This window comes from Notolabrus celidotus, chromosome 17 (genome assembly GCF_009762535.1).
Source record: "Notolabrus celidotus isolate fNotCel1 chromosome 17, fNotCel1.pri, whole genome shotgun sequence".
In the NCBI taxonomy this organism is placed as follows: domain Eukaryota; kingdom Metazoa; phylum Chordata; class Actinopteri; order Labriformes; family Labridae; genus Notolabrus; species Notolabrus celidotus.
In genome coordinates, this window is record NC_048288.1 from 24,672,599 (window position 1) to 24,693,617 (window position 21,019).

General features: G+C 40.4%; 1 protein-coding gene across 1 annotated transcript; it reads right to left on the minus strand.

Moving 5' to 3' along the window:
* Window positions 1-6,685: 6,685 nt before the first annotated feature.
* Window positions 6,686-17,263, minus strand: LOC117829257 (inositol monophosphatase 1-like). The gene is made up of 9 exons (XM_034706876.1): window positions 17,154-17,263; window positions 16,851-16,957; window positions 14,964-15,097; window positions 13,011-13,115; window positions 12,713-12,758; window positions 12,395-12,503; window positions 12,082-12,190; window positions 11,578-11,729; window positions 6,686-7,212 (listed from the first exon to the last, which is right to left on the minus strand). The coding sequence occupies exons 2-9, from the start codon at window positions 16,911-16,913 to the stop codon at window positions 7,094-7,096; spliced, it is 837 nt and encodes a 278-aa protein (XP_034562767.1). The 5' UTR covers window positions 16,914-16,957; window positions 17,154-17,263; the 3' UTR covers window positions 6,686-7,093.
* Window positions 17,264-21,019: the final 3,756 nt, after the last annotated feature.

Consider the following 21,019-nt stretch of genomic DNA (forward strand, 5'->3'; position numbering starts at 1 on the left):
TCTAGTGGCTTTCAGCAAAACAGACTTGGTAGAAAAGGAATATAATAATCATAAGCATGTTTAAACTAGTGTATAATCACCTCAATTTAAAAATATTTTTGTTTATGTTAACCTAGAATGGGCTTTTTATCTACATATGAAACTGGTCTCCTTCCATGAAAACCACCATCTTGCCCTGCAGACAAATTAGCAACATGTGCTTTTGTTTTAATGCGCCAGTTAGATTACAAAGAAGAAGATAGTCGTTGTTGTGCACAAATTACTTTGTACTGATAGACGTTTCTGGACGCTAAAACTTGACAAATGGAGGGTCATACTTATCGTGCATCACAGGAGCTTCTTGTCATCGAAGGCCACCGTAGCATCACCGACAGGAGGGCTGAACAAGGAAGCGTTTCAATCCAGAATCTGACCGCTAGAAATCGCAAAATACTTCTGCACACTGTACCTTTAAGCACCAATGGGAATATTGACTTCACAAGATTTGAATCCCTGTGATAGGTTGGCGACCTGTCCAGGGTCTACCATGCCTTCCGCCTGAAGCCAGCTGAGATAGGCTCCAGCCCCCCCGTGACCCCTAAAGGGATAAGCGGTCAAGATAATGGATGGATGGATGGATGGATGGATGGATGGATGGATGGATGGATGGATGGATGGATGGATGGATGGATGGATGGATGGATGGATGGATGGATGGATGGATGGATGGATGGATGGATGGATGGATGGATGGAAGATTTCAATCAAACAATCAGGGAAATGTTTTAGCTCCACCATGGCTGGAAATGTCGAGTTTAATGATCATTTGAACTGCATGTAGGCTGATCAGAATAAACCTTTACCATGACATACAAGGGACTGTTTTTCCTCCCTTTGTGAAATCATTTTGAAATCATAAAATCATCATTAAATCAATATGTTGTTTATGCTTGTCTTTTTTTAGATTGTACCTGGGTGGTTTGGGTTGCAATATGGTACAACCACCCACTCACTATACACCATACCTTACTGAGGTGTCCCCTTTGAGACAAAACCACTCTAACCAGAGTAACTGCAAGGAATAGCTTATTTTTAACATGCATCAGCAAGCTTAGCTCCTAAATGACACATTCAGATGCACTTAACTGGAGACCACTGTACATATGTATAATAGTTTGAACTCACTAGAGGCATAATTGTTACTCTCTGTCATTGACAAGAGAAGAGAGCATTCCTGCACACTATGCTTTAACTTGTAATAAACTTAATTTGAAATACTGCTCATCTGTCTAACCAGACAGATGAGCCTTGAATCTGGCTCTGTCCAAGGTTTCTGCCTGTCTTAAAATAAGTGTATTTTGCCACTTCATTTCTGTCTCAAGTTTAAGGGTTGAGTGAGCTCAACATGCTTTGTGTGTACATAAATCAAAGCTGATTGACTGCGTTTTGGTCCCTTATAGATAACAGTTAAGATCCAGACTTTGTTCCATTTGAATCAATTCTGCACATACATCCTAAAGTGCTTAAGTCTCTTCTCTGCATTGATCAGCTTCTTGTACAACAGTCTGCATTGCATACCTCCGTACCTGCTGCAAGACGGATTGTTCAATTAGCAGTTAACGCTGCATGTCTCAAGAAAATTACATTACGCCTCCTTCTTGTTTACAACCTTAAATGTGACTGTAATGATGATGAGTGTCTCAATTAGATGTTTGAAAAACAAGCGACTGCAACATGTATTGACACTCTCCATTTCTTTTGTTTATCTGAAACATTTGAAGACTCTAATTCATCAAAGAGAAACAGTAAATGATGCATTAGTTTCAACACAGTCTGATATTCCCATCTGTGAGTTAGAAAGCAGAAGCAGTCAGTCTCTTTCCCAGGCTTGTACAGACATGACGCACATCAGCACCACCTCACCTTGCGTAAGTTTGATGTGTGTTGAAACATGTTTCAGATATCAGATATTGCATCTACAGGATGTTACATCTGCCTCTCCTGAAGTGTCTGCTTTTGTCCACCTGATGATAGCGGTTTAATTACAGCCGGATAAAGTTGGCATGCAACGTTGTCATTTTCTAAACAAGTGACTCAGAAGCTGTGCAGCAGAAATAAACAAACCTCTGAGCGGCTCAGTACGGGGTATCACGATGTCAGGATTTGTTTAAAGTTTTGTTTGACCGGGAGCAGCAGGAGAGCAGTTGTCACCCTGTTGTCCCTGTTGTGCACTAAATATAAGACGTGCTCTAAAATGTTGGGAGACAGGCTGAGGGAAGTGATGGGACAAGGAAAACAAATACATCAGTCCTGCTGTCACCCTGGCAGGTCCGTTATGAATAATTTATCCAGGATGACGGATGTTTTGGATGTTTGGTTCCCTGGAATCACAGCTGTAACTGAGGCCTGCCATGATGCTGGAGTTGCTGAAGGTCAATAGCGCGACCTGAAAGATGAGCAGGGGCTTCAGGCAGGCTGTTTCCTGTCTACAGTACTTTATAGTCCTGTCACAGAGACCCTTTTGAGTTTTCAGTCAGCATCCACGCTTAGCAGCTCTATGAAGCCGTCCTTGGGCACATCAGTGTTGTAGTCTCATCTGTGGGCTGTTCAAAACGTGGATGTAGTCTCGGTGATGTCACCCCTTGGTTTCCAGAGAGGCGGTGTTAACAGGCGGCGATGTCTGATGTTGAAAAATGAAGCCAGGGCAGAAGTGCAATAAACATAGAGCTTCTCAAGTGCCCACAGGAGGTGGCTGGCTCCAAAAACCAATGAGTCCCTATTGGGTCTCATGATGTGATGTCCTTCTTAACAGCAAAATCAAACATGTTTACAGCCTGGTACAAAAGTGGATTTATCTATTTTGACATACTTTTCTTTTTACAGCAAATCCATTTTGATTTTATCGAGGATAAGAGCTCTACAAAACTTTAAATAACTAGGGCCATTGACTGACAGGTGGGCTCTTTGTAACTTTGTAGTCCTGCCTTAGGTCCCCCTCTTTTCCTGTGGTTTAAGTAATCAATCATTGGGTTTGGTCAGCATTTGCCAGTCAGGCTTCAAAACTTCTATTCTTCATTTAAGTCACAGAGACTTCCATTGTATTTTACACCGTCTGTGGTTATGAACAAGTGGCAGTCCCTGATGTTGAAAAATGAAGCCTATCAGAAGTGCAGAAAACTGCCCTGCTGATAAAATGGGTATTCATATGGGGTCTAATGGGGATGTCTTTGCTTTTCCAGGCTTCCTAAAAGGGACACCACATCCTCCTCCATCCCTCTTTCCAATCCCAACTCGGTCAAGGCAGATGTCTGTCTAACATGAGTCTGGTTCTGCTTGAGGTTTCTGCCTGTTAAAGGAAGTTTGTCCTTGCCTCTGTAACTTGGTAAATGCTGCAAAGTGCTCTGCTCATGGTGAATTAAGATGAGATCAGACCTGTCAGTCCTGTCTGTAAGATGGGACTGGATCTTATCCTGTCTTGATGTTGGGTCTTTGTTAATATAATTTAACATAGAGTACGGTCTAGACTTGCTCTGTTTGTAAAAACATCTTGAGATAATGTTTGTTATATGGCACTAAATAAATAAAGATTGAATGAGGCTGCTAAACCATTCACAGTTTGGGGTTAAGCGTCTTGCCCAAGGGCACTTCGGCATGTGACCAGCGGTATCTGGGTTCGGCCCCGGGATTATCAATGTGCCCAAGACAAGGCATGGCAGCAGCTGATGGGTGTGTCATTAGTTTTTGTAGTCCATGCTAGTATCATAACTTTTCATCTAGTGCCGTCATCAGACTAAAACTTTCAGTTACTCTTTGTTTATCCCCAGAGTTACACCAAAACACCTTGTGGGGGAGTGTGACTATTTTTAGGTCAAGTTTTATGCATTTTTATTGAATACTTTGGGCGCAAAATACTAAAAAACATAAAAGTCTTCTCCTTGCTGCTTGAGTTATTTGAGTAACTGAAACAAAGAGAAAATCGAATCCACATCTACAGAGCCGATCTCCAGGGTCTCGTTTCAGGGATGTGGCAGGATGACACAGCTTTGCCAGGTTTCTGAAGAACAATAGTTGGTACTTCCTGTTAAAACAAACAGGGCTTACACTTGGAGCACTGACTTGATTGACTTTAACAGCTTCAAATATTGCAAATAAAAAGAGAGCTGGCTGAAAGATTGAACGGGCAGCTGGAGTTGACCGGGGGCAGACTTTCATCTGTCTGATTTTGGAAGCCATTTCCAGCTCTGTTGATAATGTCTGAACCCTCCCTCCTTTCCTCCCTCCCTCCTGCTGCAGACTAATACAGATCATTGATTTCTGTGGAGGGGGCGCGCTGCAGTTTAAGACCTGGGTTTGCTCAAGTAAAGTGTTTTAAAAGCATTTTTTAGTCATCAGCAAACACCGGCTGAGAAAACTCTGGGCTATTTCAGAGCACGAGTTCAGTGGGCAGTCCATCGCCCAGCATGTGCGGCATCTGCAGCACTGAGTGGAAAGGGCAGGGGAAATGCAGCAGAGAGTTTTACATGGTGTAATGGTCGTGAATGCTTTTATCTCTACACTAAATCAAGACGGCAGCAGTCAGTGTTTTTGTCAGAGTTTTATGGAGTTTCAGAGACCCTTTTTTCCTCTTTATTTGCTTCCTGTTTACCACCAGAGACGCTTTTTTCCCTTCACATACTTACTTTATAGATTTTACAAAGAGAAAGACTGTTTGTCATTTCCTAGTCAAGATATCAAACAGGGACATTTATTTGTCTTCTGTGCACACGTCGGATTCATGCCACAGGTACCACATACCATGTAGGTGCTTTGGGGCCACGCTGGAGCTTAAAGACAGAGGAGGTGTATACCCTGATGCACATCTAGATAACACCAGATTTGAGGACATATGTGCTGCTGTAACACCTTTGTTTCCTCACTTTGATGGAGCAACATTTCACAGTTACCCCTTTTTGACCAACGCGAACCTGGTTGTTGTTCTGGGCAGGTGCTTGCGCTGAATTGGAGCTGGTTCAACCTGCAAACCAACTCAGCACCAGCTTGTTTTCCACCCGCTTGAACCAGTGGAAGAGCCACGTCATGACGTCACTTCTATGTGACCGCTTTCCCTCAAAATAACAACGATGGCGGAAAACGTAGCATGCTTGCTGGTGTGAACTTATCCAACTTTGCCAACACTTCTGTGCTACTTGTCGTGCTTTACATGGACGGCGACATCACCCCTCGCTCCCTGATGTAAGCGCTTCACGGTTCTAGACCAGCAAAGAGTTGAGAAAGAGAAACGTACTTCATTAATTAAATTTTCTCACTCGTGTTGTTTTTTGGTCATGCTACACGCAGTTTTTTTGGTATATATACATACAATCATGCACACACACATGCAGTGAACATGCACTTTGAGAGAGATGTCAGAGTGAGGATACTGCCATCAACCAGCCCACTGCTTTGGTGCCTTGCTCAAGGGCACCTCGGCAGTGACCAGGCAAGTGAACCAGCACCTCTCCAACCACCAGTCCTCTTGCCAAACTTCGTCCATACTGGGACTCGAACCAGCGACCCTTCGGTTCCCAAGCCAAGTCCCTATGAGCTACTGCCGCCCCAGTGGTGCTGCTCTGGAACCAGTTGTCCTGGCCGGGAGCCGGTTTTCTCGCAGTCGTAACACGAAAAACTGGTTCTCAATCATAGACTGTATAAATGATGGATGTATTATCCGTGACGTCAAACATCTGTTTCTGAAGCGCTGTTTTGAGGCCAATCGTCGGCGGGAGCCATATTGCTGCTGTCGAGCTAGTGTGACGTAAAGAGGCGGGCTTTGAGCCTCCTAGCCAACAGCTACAGTGTTCCCGCCTGTAAAGCAAGTCAGCTGTACCTCTCATTGGAAGACTTGTAATCTCAATATCTTCGAAATTACCACGGTATTAAAATTTTTAACCCCCCATACAGTGTGTGCCGATCTAGAAATGAGCTATCAAGACTACACTCTTTTTTGTACCAGGCTTGAATTGGTGTGTATGTGGTTTCCAGTACTTCCGGAGCCAGCCTCAAGCAGATCCGCGATGAACTGCAGTTTTTAGCACCACATTGGACTCATATTTTTAGACCGGCGGTTGCCGCTTGTTCTTAATTGAGCACCGTCTCTGAACCGGCCCTGAAACTGCCTCGGTGGAAAAGGGACACGTGATGTGGCACAACATGGGAGCAGCTTCGACAGAACTTTTTAACTTCTTAATTTTCTTGTCTTTTTCTTTTACGCGTGATTTATTTGCAAGTTTCAGAGGGAGAAAGTCTCCAGAACAAACAGGATTGAATTGTCTCTTACTGCATTACTCTGCACAAATATTCATCCTCAGGCTCGGCTTTTTGTTGGCAGTAATTGTTCTCAGTTTATGAGTAAAAGCCAACATGTGGATGCATGCTGACACCTGTCTCTGCAGGGCTTTAACAGCATGAATTTATCCCTCCGCAGAGCGTCAGAAAGAAGCTGGGCACTGGCATGAGATGTTTTTATTTGCTGCCTTCATTACAGTCGGACACAAAAGCAAAACAACGGAATATTAAAACCCTTCTTAACACACTGCCTAAAGAAGCAGTTAGACAGTACTTAATGTTCATCAAGTTCAGTGCAAACTCCTGGTGGTGTTTTTTAGACTGTATTTAAAAATACATTCATAAAATCACTTTATATTAACTCATGAATCAACCCCAAAAGTCCTACATTAAAACTTTAATAGATGTATTTACCAGTGATGCTGCTCTGATTGCACTGTGCACAGTAATGGATATAAATAGACAAGAGGTGAGGCTGAATAGAAACAATATCATAAAAACAAGTGCGTTAAGACAAACAGACATAATCAATATTTCTCACTTGATTTATGTCAACACAAGAAAAGGTTGAGAAAGTGCAGAGAATGAACACTGACTTGTAATAAGCAGAGAAAAAAAAAAGGCTGAATGTCTGAGCGCCGTTTCTTTAATATCCCCGCGCGGCTGCTCTTCAGAGGTACGTTTATTGTTTTGGTTCTTAAGGCAAAGACGTCATCCCGGAGTGTTAAATGTAAAACAGTTGTGTGTTTAAAAACCTGGTGAGTTTGCTGAGGGGAACGATGGGGATTTATTAGCCATCTGTGTCGTCCCTGCCGACGTGGAACTCTGTTATCTCTTTGGCGATGCGCTCTGCTATCGCTCTGCTGCTGGCCACGATCAGCCTCCGAGACATCAGATCGAAGGGTCCACCTGGGAGAAGGAGACGAGGGAGAGTAAGTGATGATGGAATAAAGAGGTATTAGAAAAATGTTGAGTTAACATGAATTTAAAAAAAGAACATGGGCCTAGTGATGTAATCTAGAGGTAGGGGTAGGATTAAAAAAGTGTGTACTTGTTTTTACTTCATTTCTCACATCAGATTAAAAGCTTCAGTGCTTGCTGATGGAATTGATTGATTTTGTTACTTCTTCTTTACTTTATTTGTTTTACATGTTCAAAATAAAGACATCAAATCAAACAAATCCAATCAAAATCTGGGATTAATCTGGATAAGAAAGATCCAGATAAGGAATTTCACTCTCTCTATCCTCTTTTGACTTGTTTCTAAATGTACCTAATTCTAATACAGACTTTTTACAGATTACTGAATCCAGATTACCAGCACTCCTCAAGGGACTACATTCTGCATACTTTGTCCACAGGTGGCGCCAAAAACACCACAAACTGAAAGTTACTAACATTTATGTTTGATATAAAGAGCTGATTGGTCTGCCTCATCTACATCATCGCTGTACTGATTCAGCAAATCAAGAGCAAACGTCAAAAAATGTGTCTAAATTGTATGAAGCAAAGTTGTGTGAGTGTTCATTAATGACTCTTTATTGATTAGTTTTGATTGAGAAATGATAATTGTAAAGCATTGGGGAGTTGAAAGATTTGAGGCTTTGTAGGCTATTTTTGTTACATTTTCAATTAAGAGGTTTAAAGTAACTGTCTCTTTAAGATAGAGTTGTGTGTTGTACACAGGCAGTGGGTGGAGTCAGTGAAAGCTCCACCAGCCGTGGAGTAATATGGTTTTCTTACTGTCTGTCATGTCGTCTTTTAATTTGGAATCCGGCATCATCTTACAAATATTCGGTTTGTGACCATAGACTGTATAAATAATGGATGTAGTATCCGTGACGTCACCCATCTGTTTCTAAAGCGCTGTTCTGAAGCATATCGTCGGCGGGAGCCATATTGGAAATGTTGAACTCAACCTAGATGCTGTCGAGCAAGTGTGAGGTAAAGAGGCGGGCTTTGAGCCTCCTAGCCAACAGCTAGAGTGTTCCTGCCTGTCAATCAAGTCAGCTGTGCCTCTCATAATGGAAAACTCGTAATCTTAATATCTTCAACATTGCAGCGTTATGAAAAAATTCACCCCCGTACAGTCTGTGCCGATCGAGCAATGAGCCTTCCAGACTACACTACACTGCTGTAGAGATCGGCTTTTTTGATTGGGTGTATGTGGTTTCCGGTACTTCTGGAGCCAGCCTCAAGTGGACACTCGAAGAACTGCAGTTTTTATCACTTCCGCATTGGCTTCAATTCTCACGGCCGGTTGCCGCTTATTTTTGACACATTTAGAGACGTAGATGAAGTGGATGATTGCACTGTAAACATCAGGGAGACCTGTGTAAACCCGGACTACCAGCTAGCTTGCAGTTTTGTCAGATACCAGCTTGTTACATAAATGATCAATTTCACAATTTGCTACATAATCCAGCCTTAATCTAGCCCGATAATCTGGACATTTTCGATCAAAGATATTCTTAACCCTCCCAAAAGATTTGATCAACACAAACTGAAAGTTTTATCCAGATGAGCAGATCATATCCTGTTTTGTAGTCCTGTCTTCTCTTTTGAGTTCAAGATTAGAATCCAGACGACGGTTTTAATCTGATCAGGTTACTTTCTGAGAACTAAACCCTGGATGTTACAATCTCTTCTTTCTTTATCTCCTATCTCATAATTGATATGTCATTTCTTGTTATTCTTTATATACTCTTGCTCGGCTTCATTTTGAAGAATCAACATGTTTTTTTACAAAGTGAAACCGCAGACAAGATGATCTGGCGTTTAATGAAGCATCCAGGAAGTGATTTCACATAACTGCTGTCTGTATGCACCAACAACACCTCAGGCTGACCAGGTTATCTGAGGACGTTATAATATTTAATGTGTTCAAAGACTTCCCTCACTCTTGGGTAATAACATTTGATGCATTGCTTGTCAAAGCTGTAATAAAACAATACTGGTCACTATGGCGGCTGCAGGAATATTCACTTTCATAAATCTGGCTCATTTTCTCTCTCATTCTCATTCTTCATTTTCAGAGAAGAAATGCTGAGCGCTGAGTTAGCCACAAGAGGGGAAACTGTTAACTTCTTAGTAATAAAGCTAAACAGAGAGTGCGTGGGTGAAGCCTTACTCAGATCATGATCTTGCGTGTATCAAAATGTGACCCTCTGCAAGATTAGAGTTCAGATCAGTGAGTTTGAACCTTCAGTGATCTTCAGGGGGGGAGGGGGAGAGAGTCTACTTGATGTAGCTCTGTTTTCCTCTTTCCTTACGCTACCCTTTGGCGTGCAAAGAAAGTAGCAATAAGCTAAAAGTTTGCTCCATCACATTAACCCGCCCACCTGATGTGGCACACAGGAGAGGAGTGTCTTCAAGTTTTTAGAACTTTTTGATATCAACAGAAGTTTATTTTTTGGTAACTGATCCAGAAAACACTCAACAGCAATTTTAACGCATGTTTGAGTACTGACATAAGAATGCAGAATGATAGGTTATTGTGTTTTCCTTTTCTTTAAGAGAGGTTATTATGCAACTTTCTGATACCTCTGTGATATCTTTACATGAGTCACAGCTCATCACTTGATATATCTCTGAGTGGTGCCTTAATAAACCCTCATTATAGCCTCTATCTGGCATGCATCATTTCTGCTACTGTCTCTTTAAACCTGAGCTCATATAGGTGAAATTTTTGGTTTTATCTTGTGGAGAGAAGTTGAGACTTCAGTGCAGGAAATAGGGAGAGAGAGAGCTGGGGGATGACATGTGACGACCATATTCTACCAGATCCGTGTCCGATACGTCACAGCACGGGATCTGATAGGTTTCTATTCTAGTCAATGTGTTAACTCCGCTCCGTTGCGTTCTGGCTGTGTCGGAGCCCTCCAGATCAGATACACAAGACTTCTATTTTTGCCAGATGCCCGAGCACGATGCATCAATCTCAACAGAGAAGATGGAGCGGGACAGGAAGTCAGGCACCCAAACCAAATGAAAACATCCTGTTAATTTTCAGAATAAAACACTCTGTATTATCACCAGATCGTATTTCACTTAACTACAACAGCAAACCGTCATGATGAGCGGAGCCAGGCCTGGAGTCAACAGGTCAGAGGTTTTCAGAGGACCATAAAGACAACATGGAGGAGTCGGATAATAAGTGATTGCCGCGGTAAAACCTCGGTCACATGACTCCAGCTGTTCGACAGTCCTGCTCTGTGCTGTGTTATGCAACTGGTGAGTGTTGACGCATGAGAGACCACGGAGTCGGACCACAGCAGATCAGATGACGGACTGGACACGGATCTGAGAAAGTGGCTGCAGGCAGGAATCAAACCCAGGCCGCCTGCTATATGAGCGTGCAATTGAACCACTAGGCTTAATCTGCGCCCATAGGTGACAGTTTTTAAATACATGTTGAGAAGAGAACACTCATTCACAACAATAAGAACCCGCCCCTATATGTGGCTATTTGATGGACACACACGTCACCAGTTCAATTTGTTTAGAGCTGCAGGCCTTCATAAAAATTTACTTTTAGATTTTGTAAATTCTAAATAATTCAGATACCAACTGTTCGATCTCACTTTATCTGATGTGCGTCATTTTCTGATGACATTGTTCTCTGAATGACTGATATCATACAGCATGTCTGTTTGTGGTATTTACCCTATAATTCCCCCTGACTCTGCAAACTGTGACATAATACATCAACATATTTGTGTTCTACATCCAGCAGCACTACGTTTGTTCCAGAGCTAGCAAACTTTTTCTTCCAGTTAGAGTCCAGCTCACAATACTTTTTAGATTTCAATTTGAGCACTCCTGACTTCTCTCTGCTTCTCTTGTTGACTCCGTTTGTTGGACATTGAAGAGGCGTTTACATGCATATTAGGACAAACTGACACAAGCTTCAAGCCTGCAAGGATTCAGCAGTTTCAGAACAAGCATGTGATCTTCAGACAGGTTGCCATGTATGTTGCAAGGTTGCCCAAACTCAAGACTACATTTCTCAAATCTTGCTGCTTCCCTTTTCAGGTGCAAAGACTGTGTGCCCTACTTCCCCTTTTCCTGAGTGTAATATTTGTGATCAGACAAAAAGATGAAAAACAACACAAACGTTAATATGAATAACCTCTTGTTAAGTTTGTGCAGAAGGATCTGAGTGTATTCCACCTTCAGTAAATCCTGCAGGTTCCATCCCTTCACTACACTCTGTGACTCAGCAGCCTGGGAGAAGCTGGTGAGTGAAGAGCTCACGTTTGGTCTGTGACTCACCTGAGATGTCCATGATAACTCCTCCGGCCTCAGTAACCACGGCCGCCCCTCCGGCCATGTCCCAGCAGTGGATGCCCATGTGGTAGTAAGCATCAGCTGACCCACACGCCACCAGACACATGTTGATCGCTGCACTACCCGGAGAGCGGATACTGTGGAAGGAAACAAGAGTTGAAGGTTTATTCCTCAAGATTATCATGAAATCAAACAGGTTTTAATATCTGTGGCTATAACTAACATTTCCTTACTTTCTCTTTAATGATTTTGGTTTGTACTTTAACTGATTATAAAACTTGATCTGGTTTGGCTGCACTGTGAACACACACACAAGTTCTCCTCTGTTTTACTTTCTGATCAAGAAGCAGATCAAGAAGAGTTTGCAGATTAATCAAACCTTACTCTCTGTGACTGTCAATACATATAATGTCACTCAATTTCTTTATTTCATTTCATTCCCTATGAATGCATTTTATTTGTGATATATAAATAACTTGGATTATTTACCCATGTACAGGGATGGTGAGGATGGTCTTGATGTTGGCCATCATCGTCTTGAAAATCTCTGGATCTTTCTTGAAGCCCATTTCAGTCAGAACCATTGATTGGCTGATATCTGGAAGAAAACATGTATACATTTTAAACATGACTCAGCAAATTCAAGCCTGCTACACCTCTTCAGAACTCACAATCACAGTCTGAAATGTTTAAACTTCTGAGCTGTTGGTGCATTAAGAGAATTTAGTGTAACATGATCGCCACCTGGTGGATAATGTTAAATACTGCAACACTAGAGGTTGAAGTGTTAATCAATCTTTACCTTCCTGTCCTGACACTTTGATCGGGGCTCCGTTGCAGAAAGCTCCTTTCCCTTTCCGTGCTGTGTACATCTTATCCTCGATGCAGCTGTACACGATCCCAAACTCTATCTGAGCGCCAGAAGCAGCCCGGACAGACAGTGATGAATGTGGTGTGGGAGGAGGGATAAAAATAGAGGACCACATGTATAAAAGGAAAACACTACTGTAGCACTGATCAGATATTCACAGGGTACTGGAGCATTTACTATGTTCATGTTTCCTATAATTAAGATGTTAGAGTGTCAAAGAAACAATAAAAACAAACAATTAAAACATACCTCTTTCTTCACAGTGAAGCCGATTGATACGGACACAAAGGGGAACCTGCACAAAAGACATTTAGGATATAAAACATTCACTTAATGAAGTCCCTCTTGGTTTTAGCTCGCAGGAATCAGCTTCTATTATCAGTTTAGTTTCATCTACGGCGTCTAATTATTCCTGACAGAGAGGACAATCCAAGAGAGAAGCTAATTAAAAGATAAAAATAGATAAGAAGCAAGAGATAAAACAAACGCAGTGAGGTATCAGGCTTCTCAATGATTTTCACTGAATATATATCGGAGTGAGCTGTACCTGTGTACGAAGTTGGTGGTGCCATCGATCGGGTCAATGATCCAGGTGGGGTTGTCGGTGAGGATGCTAGGAGCGCCGGCTGCTACCGACTCTTCACCGATGAAGCTTCAGCATCACAATAAAAGGAGGGAGGACATCATAACAAGGATTTTTTATGCATCTGTAGATGTTGAAGTTGCATGTGGAATGTCACAATTTCAACTTTGGCAACATTCTTGGACTGCTTTATCTTATTTCAGGCATTTAATTATCCTGGAAGAAGTTCTGACACATTATGATATTTGCCAGGAGGATTTCAGATTAAGTTAAAATATTTAAAAAGAAACCAGATGATTGGTTTCAGGATATTTCGGTAGGTCCAACGGCTACTAGGTCCTTTAGTCGAAAACTCAAAATTCTGTATGTAGTATGCAGTATGTGAAGAAGAGCAAAATCTGCAGTATGCCAAAACTACCCGGATGTCGTAATGATCCAGGAACATTTCTCAGTATGCAGCGGACCAGTCTCCCTTGCGTAATGTTTCCCACAATGCAAAGTGGAAATGTTCTGCTTCTTCTTTTCTCACTTTTAAGGTGCTGTTAAAATTGTCAAATTCCATATTAACCACTTCTTAACTTTTTAAATCATTAGTGATGCTAAAGAAGCAGTTTTGCTATCAGCTTGGTCGTTGTTTACTTTCGCTTTCCGAAACCGGAAATCCAGTGACGCCTCACCCAGCATACTGCAGACCAGATCCAACAGAACAGTCATACTACATACTATCTTCAAACGCAGTATGCAGTATTTAGTACGTACTGTATACTATATTTCTAGGTAGTATTTAGCAGGCCGTTTCCAAAACAGCTCTTGAGTCCTTGTTCTGCCTGGGACTCACACTTCACTCTTCAACAGTCGTGTGACACAGTAGTCAGTTCACTCTGCTCTCTGGTGAAAGGCTGCAATGATGTCATGTTTGATGACCCTTTCTTGCAGATTTTGTTTTGCATGAAGCACAAAAGATGTTCAAGGGATGTGACAAACATGCATGTCCATGTTGCAGCTGCAATGATTAAATGATAAATTATGGAGCTCTACCAACTTCAATTAAAAAATATGAAACTTGATTTTATTTGATTTTTTATTGTAGCTAAGCTACAACCTCCGGCCGTGAGAATTGAAGCCAATGCGGAAGTGTTGGAAACTGCAGTTCATCGAGTGTCCACTTGAGGCTGGCTCTGGAAGTACCGGAAACCACATACACATCAATTCAAAAATAAACATGTTTACAGCCTGGTACAAATGACGAGTGTAGTCTGGATAGCTCATTACTCTATCGGCACACACTGTAGGGGGGGGTGAATTTTTTCATAACGCAGCAATTTTGAAGATATCGAGATTACGAGTTTTCCACAATGAGAGGCACAGCTGACTTGATTGACAGGCGGGAACACTGTAGCTGTTGGCTAGGAGGCTCAAAGCCGCCTCTTTACGTCACAATCGCTCGACAGAAGTTAGGTTGACTTCAGTATATCCAATATGACTCCCACTTATGATTGGCTTCAAAACAGCATTCAGAAACAGCTGTGTGACGTCATGGATACTACATCCATTATTTATACAGTCTATGGTTCTAGCTCATGTGTTCATAGTGTCATCAGTATTTACAGGCTAGAGTACCTCCAGGATTAGAAGTAAAAGCAGGAGTGTGCTTAAATGAAAAACTACTACTACACAAACGACACATGCACACAAAGTAAGCCAAATTGCAAAAAGCTAAATCGAACTTCAAATACTGTGAAAAAGTTGAGAACTAGATAATAAAGCACAACGTGAAGAAAAAAACGAATAATCCAGAGACTCTTTAAAATGTCAGTCACATCCCTGATCAAATATCCCTGTCTTCATTCGGCTGATTATTACAGAATCAAGCCGTCCTTGCACCACCTCTCATGTCCTTATTTGCCAGCCAAGTACCTGTGAGTGGGGTACTTCTCCTTGATGGAGGATATAATGAGCTGCTCCACTTTCTGGTCCGTCTCGGTCACCAGGTCAACCGGCGAGCTCTTCTGCATGACGGCGATGTCCTTCTGGAGCGCCTCGCGGATCATCTGGCACGAAATCAAACGATGATGAAACTCAACAAGGGGACTTTTAGGATGACTGACTACATCTGCTACTTTAATTAGCTCTATGTGATGAGTGTTGTGGGGGGATGGAGAAGGCGGAGATGATTAGGTGTAAGCACCAAAGACTAGATATTATTTTGTTTTCTCTTGATTATACTTCACTTAAGCTTTTGACGGAGGAAGTCAACTCTTCAAAACATGCATGGTGTTAAATCAGTGTTTATCTCAAATATGGAATATATCTAAGCTTACATTTAATTTTTTTTTAATTTAGCTTTCTGTCATCACAGCCAAGAAAATTCCCTCTAAAACCTTTGGACATTTAGACCTAAAAATAAAGTGAACGGTTCAGAAGAACCTCTCCTTCTAGAGAGCCATATTTGGTCAACTGCCAGACCTCTAAAACCTCATCAACCTCTGTCTGTGCTAAACTTGGCAAATCTGAGTCAGCTTAGACCACTTAACAAGACAAACTCCACTGGAAAATAACAACTAAGTCGATAGCTGATTTTGATGATGATCTTTATTTATTTATTGTTGTTGTTGATTATTTTCAGTTCATTGTAATTAACTCCCTCATAGGAGCCAGGGACCCTCATTAATCCTTAGTTAGAGAAAAAAAAACAGTAAACATCGTTAAAGTCATTGAGGTTCTTTTGTTTAAGTGAGCAAAAGAGCACAGATTCACAATACAAATATTAATTTCATGTTTTATATTGATTTGAATGTTGTTTATTGTTTTATCAATTTTTACTATCTGTTTTTTATTATCTATCTACTCAGTTTTAGCCTTTATTTTATCTTCAACTCTTATCAGTACCATTTTATTTTTTTTAGATAAATAAATAAACAAATAAACAATAAACAATCAGGACGATGTAGGAGGACCAATCATGAGATTGGCTCTGATTGGTCAGAGCTGACGGGAGCGATTGGAATTTATAGATTGCTGGATGCAGAGGCATAGGAAAATACAGAGATCTCACCAATTATCTCAAAATACTTCATTTATTGATTGCTGTTGATGAGTGTTACAACTTTTTTGCCAAGACAGCACAAAATAAGTATGTTTTTTTTACCCCAATCCTACCAACTGCAGCTTTAAACAGCAACCTTACAATAAGCTACAGTATAGGGCATAACAGTTTGATATAGCTTCTTGTGGTCCCTAAGACCAGGCTGAAAACCAGGGGTGGCCGTGCTTTCTCAGCGGTGGCAACCAAACTGTGGAATGAGCTGCCCCCCATGTTAGACTGTCCCCAACATTACTGACTTTTAAATCCTGCTTAAAACATATTTTTACTCCTTGTCTTTTATTTTCTGACAGTGTTTTACATTCTGTGTGTTTTAACTTATTTTACCTCACTGTGCAGCACTTTGCTAAACTTGATTGTTTTTTTTAAATGTGCTATATAAGTAAAGTGGATTGAATTGGATATAATTGAATTAATCATAAAATAATAACTCCTAAATATTGGCCAAAACAGTTGGTGCATGACAAATAATTGGCTTTTTTTTTTGGTCAACAGGGTTGATGTTAAATGATACCAATACTCAGCTGATACATGTGTGCATCCCTAATACAAAAGTCCTTCATATAGCTAAATGTTTCCTGTGCAGTGCCAATCTGTCAAGGTTCCTGAATGGCTGCAAGCAACACACAAAGTAAATGCAAACCTTTGGGTCATTGTTGTGCTGTGTTTCCAGCTCATGTCAGTATAAACAAAGTACTCACCACCCCAGCTTTCTTGGTGACCTCCACACAGTGATCCATGCACTCTTGCCAAGGGTCACTCATGTTGACAGTGGTGCTCACAGATACAGATTAGAGTTAAAGGGATTCTGTAGGAATAGAGGAGAGGAGCGCTTTCAGACAGTCACATTCACAGCAGCTATCTGTAGCTCTATTAGCTCCTAAGCTAGTACTAGCATGATGACAACTGCGGCTACAAGCACAAACTTAACCGTTAGGTCAGCTAGCTTTGTTAAACCATTACATTAAAGCTGTAATTGTTTTGTTTCAATGATTTTGAATTACCTGAAGCTACTTCCGCCCACTTCCAAACGGATTTGACTGCTCGCATTTAACTGTGGATGCTAAAGGCAAAGCCCTCTCATGATTGGTCCAAATATGCCGACTGTTCACAAACGTCATCATATATGGGTGGGACTAGAGGCAGCTGTCGTTTCTAATTGGTCAAAAATGCCGCTTGAGTTGCCAAACGCTGCTCTCATTGGCTAGACTGTTCCGACGTATCCGTATGGTGGAACAAAACAAGGAAGTAAATCAGTTTGAATGATTTGATAACTTTTGTTTGTAAAAGAGGCTGTAACAGTGGAAGTTTTCTGCACATTCTTTTGTTAATACATGCTTGGGTAAATAAGTTTATAAAGTGTTTGTGATTGTCTTAGATGTATTAAACTACAAAAAGTTGAACATAAATGTAAGATATAAGGCATGATATAAAGTGAATATATGCCTCCAAGGTGCCATAAAGATAGTTAAATAGGAAATAATGCATTAATGTCAGTAATTTGGTGGAAAAAATATTTTCTTTTAGTACAGTCACAGGCAGGTTTATTTATTTTTTGTTCAGTTTTGAACCAACTCTGTTATTTGTTGAGATCTGACATATTGAAACTGTCAATAATTTTATTTTGTTAGTTTTTCTTGTAAACAATAAACAAAAAATATATATAATTTGTATTTGTTTATGTCTGTCTAATGCTTGAAACACAAAAAATATTTTTTTCACAAATATTTCATGACAGTATTTGAGATTGTTTAAAATTTCAAGGGTATCCCAAAACTTTTTTCCACCACTGTAGTTTGTCAAAAGGACGAAGGAAATATGAGGTTTCTACACAAGTAGGTGTCTGTTTTGTGGTCTTATTCAGGTGTAATGGTGTTTTCTTAATTTTTTAAAGGTAATATTACATCCATTTATCAGAAAAAGGCTTGTCTCTCTTTTTTATTTGTCAGTCTGGATTGAACCACAGCTCACCCTGAGCTCAGCTTGAAGACTACACCATATCCATAGGCCGATAATTAAGAAGTAAGAATAACAAAGACACACAATCAATAATAAAACATGCATATCTTTTAAAAATATATACAGAATTACAAGCAAGATTTAATATTCATATATAATAAAAAAGGATAAGTATGGAGATTTTGAATCCCTGGTACATTGATAAACATGTAATTCCTTTTAAGGCAAGAAGGTGGCAGCAGCTACACTGTGTAATAATGCACTGCTTCTGTTTCCTGCCTCCTGTGAAGTCAAACATGGTCTTGACATTTTGGCTTTTATTGCTTCAGGCAACATCAGGTGTTATGTAACCTTCATTTGACATTTAAGGGCAAACTGCAGGTAATAACCTGTTGCCATTGACCGAATAATACTGAATTTGCATATTCTTGTTTGTGCAATTCTTCACCTGAGGACTTATATGATATCTGTGCAAATTGCATCAAATGAAATCCCAAATGTTGCAAGTTAAAGCTTCACAAATAGATATAGAATATGTTTATGTTGCATTTTTCATTCTTAGAGAGTTTATAGCAAAACTTCAGGTATCAGTTGCATTGTAACATTGGATGCTTAGTCGCACGACATTGATCACATAGCACACATATCTGACTCTTAATGGTAAAATATTACTTGAAACTAATCCAAACATTGTACAGTTTATCAACAGAGCAGTGGAGGTTGTATATTAGATTTTTGTCCTTCTATTTCCAGCTCTTTTGCAGGCCTGAATCAGTTCCTGGCATTGTGTCATGGAGGTGATATTCAGCTACTTAACCTCAGAGCATCTTCTGTCAATAAGTTTATGCGGTGGTGCTGGGGGGGACTCTCTGTCCGCCTGGGCAGAGAGCTCAAAACACAATTAGCTTTAAAAATACGAGTGCACCGCCTTATCCATATTCAGTCTGACAGATTTAACCTCACAGCCTGTGTCTCAAGAAGACGTGGCAGCAATCCAAAATGAGAATTTAAGCAGTTGTGAAAAGTCTGGCAACAGTCATGCATTCATTAACTGTAATTCCTCTTACCTAGAGCAATGATTTTTTTTATAACATTGTAAAACAAGGCATTATATTGAAATTACACTCATCTGATTACAGTTTAAAAGTGATTTTTTGTTCATTTGGCTGTAGAGCCTCACTGCTGTGGGATTTTTGAGTTGGATTCTGACTTAGGAGGTCATAGTTGACCAATAACCAATAAGGCAAGCTGAAAGAAAGACATTTTCTATGCATCACTTTTTAGACCACTAAATGAAATCAGCAGTTTTATTAAATGAATAAGTTTTATGTTGAGTACGTGATGATCCTGTACATTGTAAACCAATTCTAGTGCATTCTAACCTCCGGCCGCGAGAATTGAAGCCAATGTGGAAGTGTTAAAAACTGCAGTTTCTTGAGTGTCTGCATGAGGTAAAAGTCGATTAAGCCGATTAAGGCTGGCTCCGGAAGTACCTGAAACCACATACACACAAATTCCAAAAAGCTGATCTTTACAGCAGAAATAAACATGTTTAGAAGCTGGTACAAAAGATGATTGTAGTCTGGATAGCTCTTTTCTCAATGGGCACACTGTACAGGGTGTGAACAGAGCATTTTCGAAGATATTAAGAGTACTAGTTTTCCATTATGAGAGGCACAGCTGACTTGACGGACAGGCGGGAACACTTTATTAGTTGGCTAGGGGGATCAAAGCCCGCCTCTTTACCTCACAGTAGCTCGACAGCCTTTTGGTTGAGTTCAACATTTCCAATAAGACTCCCGCCAATGGATACAACGTCCAATAATCATACAGTCTAAGATTCTGACATGTTTTGTAAAATGGTTTTCTTTTGGCACAAAGTAGAAAAACACATAACATATAGGCCTACTGAAATGTCTTTCAGTCTTAGTCTCCTAATGGCAAATCATATCAGCCTAGCAATAAATACAAACATATTGCAGAGTGTTAAATACTTACCTTTGCTGAGACTGGGGGTGTCATTGAGCAAGTTTAAAAACCAATTCTATGGCGCTACATGGAGAATCAGTCTTTGTCAGTGCTATCACAGTTCATCCTCAGGTAGTCGTCCTCAGGTGTCTGTGCAAAGTTTAACAGCAGTCTCACCAGTGCTTGTGAAATATTTCAGTCTTAACCAAAGAAATAAAAAAATGTTCAACTTCAACTCACTTATGCAAGACTTTACCATGAGTAACTAGATAGCTAAGTCATATCGATGAGGAAGAAAGGCAGTGGCATTCTCAGGCTGTTGGAGGGGCAGGGGTGAAAAAGGATATATATATATATATATATATATATATATATATATATATATATATATATATATATAGATACATATATAGATATACTTCCTGCATGAAGGTCGCATGCCAGTGAGATTTAATCTTATTCACACGTGATCATTTTGAAACTGATTGCCAAAATGTAATTGAACTTAACTGGAAAACAACAAGAAGGACATCAAATTAAAAGTATGTGCAGTACGCTGAACTTTAGCATTAAAGTAAAAGACACACACTACCAGCCAAAAGTTTGGAAACCCATTCTCATTCAAGGATTTGTATTTATTTTAATTATTGTAAACACTGTAGATGAATACCAAAGACATCAAAACTATGAAAGCACATACATGGAATTATTTAATTAACAAAAAAGTGTGAAACAAAGCAGAACATGTGTTATATTTTAGATTCTTTAAACTAGCCCCCTTTTATGTGGGAGCCCTGATGACAGCTTTGCACACTCTTGGTATTCTCTCAGTCTGCTTCATGAAGTGGTCTCCTGGAATGGTTTCTAATTAACATGAGCCTTGTCAAGAGTTTATTTTTAGAATTACTTGCCTTCGTAATGTGTTTGAGACCATCAGCTGTGT